General features: G+C 66.2%; 1 protein-coding gene across 1 annotated transcript in view; it reads left to right on the top strand.

The window, feature by feature from the left end:
- The first annotated feature begins 251 nt into the window (after nt 1–251).
- Nucleotides 252–2,266, top strand: part of LOC120504938 (beta-1,3-galactosyltransferase 2-like) — a 4,011-nt gene continuing 1,996 nt past the window's right edge. Inside the window, exons 1-2 of the mRNA XM_039714920.1 lie at nt 252–273; nt 2,159–2,245. Of these exons, the coding sequence (XP_039570854.1) occupies nt 2,166–2,245 (80 nt within the window). The 5' untranslated portion in view covers nt 252–273; nt 2,159–2,165. The remainder of the gene's footprint in view (nt 274–2,158; nt 2,246–2,266) is intronic.

Raw genomic sequence — 2,266 nt, forward strand, 5'->3', positions numbered from 1 at the left:
TGTGGTGGCACTGCCGTGCCCATGGTGACACCTGAGTGCCCCTGGTGACACCCGTGTGGTGGCCCCGCCGTGCCCTCGGTGGCCCCGTGTGACCGCAGCAGGAAGTTTGAGGAGGGCGGGTGTGGCCGGGGGGCGTGGCCCGGGGGCGTGGCCCGGGCCGGGCGTGGCACCTGCGTCACCCGTGCCCGCGCATTTCTGCCGCCGGCGGGCACGGCGGGCACAGAGCCACGGCGGGCGGGACACTGGGAGCACTGGGAGCCACTGGGACACACTGTGAGTGACTGGGAGCCACTGGGAGTGACTGGGACACACTGGGAGGCACTGGGAGCACTGGGACGGGCTGCAGCTGCCACTGGAGTCACTGGGAGCCACTGGGAGTGACTGGGAGCTGCGACTGGAGTCACTGGGAAGGTCTGGGAGTAGTGCCTGAAATGAACTGGGAGCACTGGGAAGGGCTGGAGCTGCGACTGGAGTCACTGGGAGTGACTGGGAGTACTGGGAAGGGCTGGGATTGGCACTTGGAGTTAACTGGGAGGCACTGGGAGCACTGGGAACGGCTGGAGCTGTAACTGGAGTTCACTGGGAGCCACTGGGAGTGACTGGGACACACTGGGAGTCACTGGGAGCACTGGGACGGGCTGCAGCTGCCACTGCAGGTTACTGGGAGCACTGGGAGCCACTGGGAGTGACTGGGAGCTGCCACTGGAGGTTACTGGGAGCACTGGGAGCACTGGGAAGGGCTGGAATTGGCACTTGGAGTTAACTGGGAGGCACTGGGAGCACTGGGAAGGGCTGGGAGCAGCCCTGGGGCTGACTGGGAGGCACTGGGAGCACTGGGAGCAGCCCTGGGGCTAACTGGGAGGCACTGGGAGCACTGGGAGCAGCCCAGTGCAGGTTTCCCGGTGCTGCTGCTCCCCGTTCCCGGCAGCGTGGGCTGCCCTTTGTCCCTCTGTCCCTCTGTCCCTCTGTCCCACCCTGCCCGGGGTGCAGCTGATAGCGAGGGACTCACCCCAGTGCTGGGGGAACTGGGAGGCACTGGGAAGGGCTGGGAGCAGCACTGGTTTAACTGGGAGCAGCACGAGTTAACTGGGACACACTGGGAGCCGCTGGGAGCAGCACTGGGCTTAACTGGGAGGCACTGGGAGGCACTGGGAGCAGCACTGGGGTTAACTGGGAGCAGCACTGGGTTAACTGGGAGGCACTGGGAAGACTGGGAAGGGCTGAGAGCAGCACTGGGCTTAACTGGGAGGCACTGGGAGGCACTGGGAAGGGCTGGGAGTGGCTGAGGGAACTGGGAAGGGCTGGATGTGGCACCGGGGCAAACTGGGGGGAACTGGGAAAGCCCAGGTCGGGCACCCAGGAAGCCCCAGGGGGGCACCTGGGCAGGGGCTCAGGGGGGGATTGGGGTGTTTAGGGAACGGGGTCTGGGGGGGATCTGGGGGGGATTGGGATCTGGCTGGGACTGGGATGCTCAGAGAGCGGGATCTGGGTGGGATCCCGGTGCCAGTGGGATTCGAGTGCCAACATTTGGGATCTGGCTGGGATTGGGGAGCAGGATCTGGGTTGGATTGGGATGCTCAGGGAGGGATCTGTCTGGGATTAGGAACTGGGGGGGATTGGGGTGCTTGGGAGCAGGATCTGGGTGGGTTTGGGATGCCCAGGGAACGGGATCTGGCTGGGATCTGGCTGGGATTGGGATCTGGGTTGGACTGGGATGCTCAAGGAGGGATCTGGCTGGGATTGGGATCTGTTTGGGATTGGGATCTGGCTGGGATTGGGGAGCAGGATCTGGGTTGGACTGGGATGCTCAAGGAGGGATCTGGCTGGGGTTGGGATCTGGGGGGGATTGGGATCTGGCTGGGATTGGGATCTGGCTGGGGTTGGGATCTGGGGGGGATTGGGATCTGGCTGGGACTGGGATCTGGCTGGGATTGGGATCTGGGGGGGATTGGGATCTGGCTGGGATTGGGATGCTCAGGGAACGGGACGTGTCTGGGATCGCGGTGCCGGTGGGATCCGAGTGCCAGCATTTGGCCACAGCAGCACCGCTGTGCCCACCAGGATCCCGGCGCTGCCAGCCCGATGCCGGCGCTGGGCCCGGCGTCACCAGCCCGATGCTGGTGCCGAGCCCAGCCCGACCCCCCGTCCCACCCCCCAGGTGCACCATGAAGCTCCCCCCGAGCTGCCGCCTGCTCCTGCTGCCGGCGGCCGCGGCGCTGACCCTGCTGGCGCTGCACGCCCGCCGCCCGCCGCCCCCTCCCAGCGC

Source organism: Passer montanus, unplaced genomic scaffold (genome assembly GCF_014805655.1).
Source record: "Passer montanus isolate IOZ18808 unplaced genomic scaffold, ASM1480565v1 scaffold310, whole genome shotgun sequence".
Classification (NCBI taxonomy): Eukaryota; Metazoa; Chordata; class Aves; order Passeriformes; family Passeridae; genus Passer; species Passer montanus.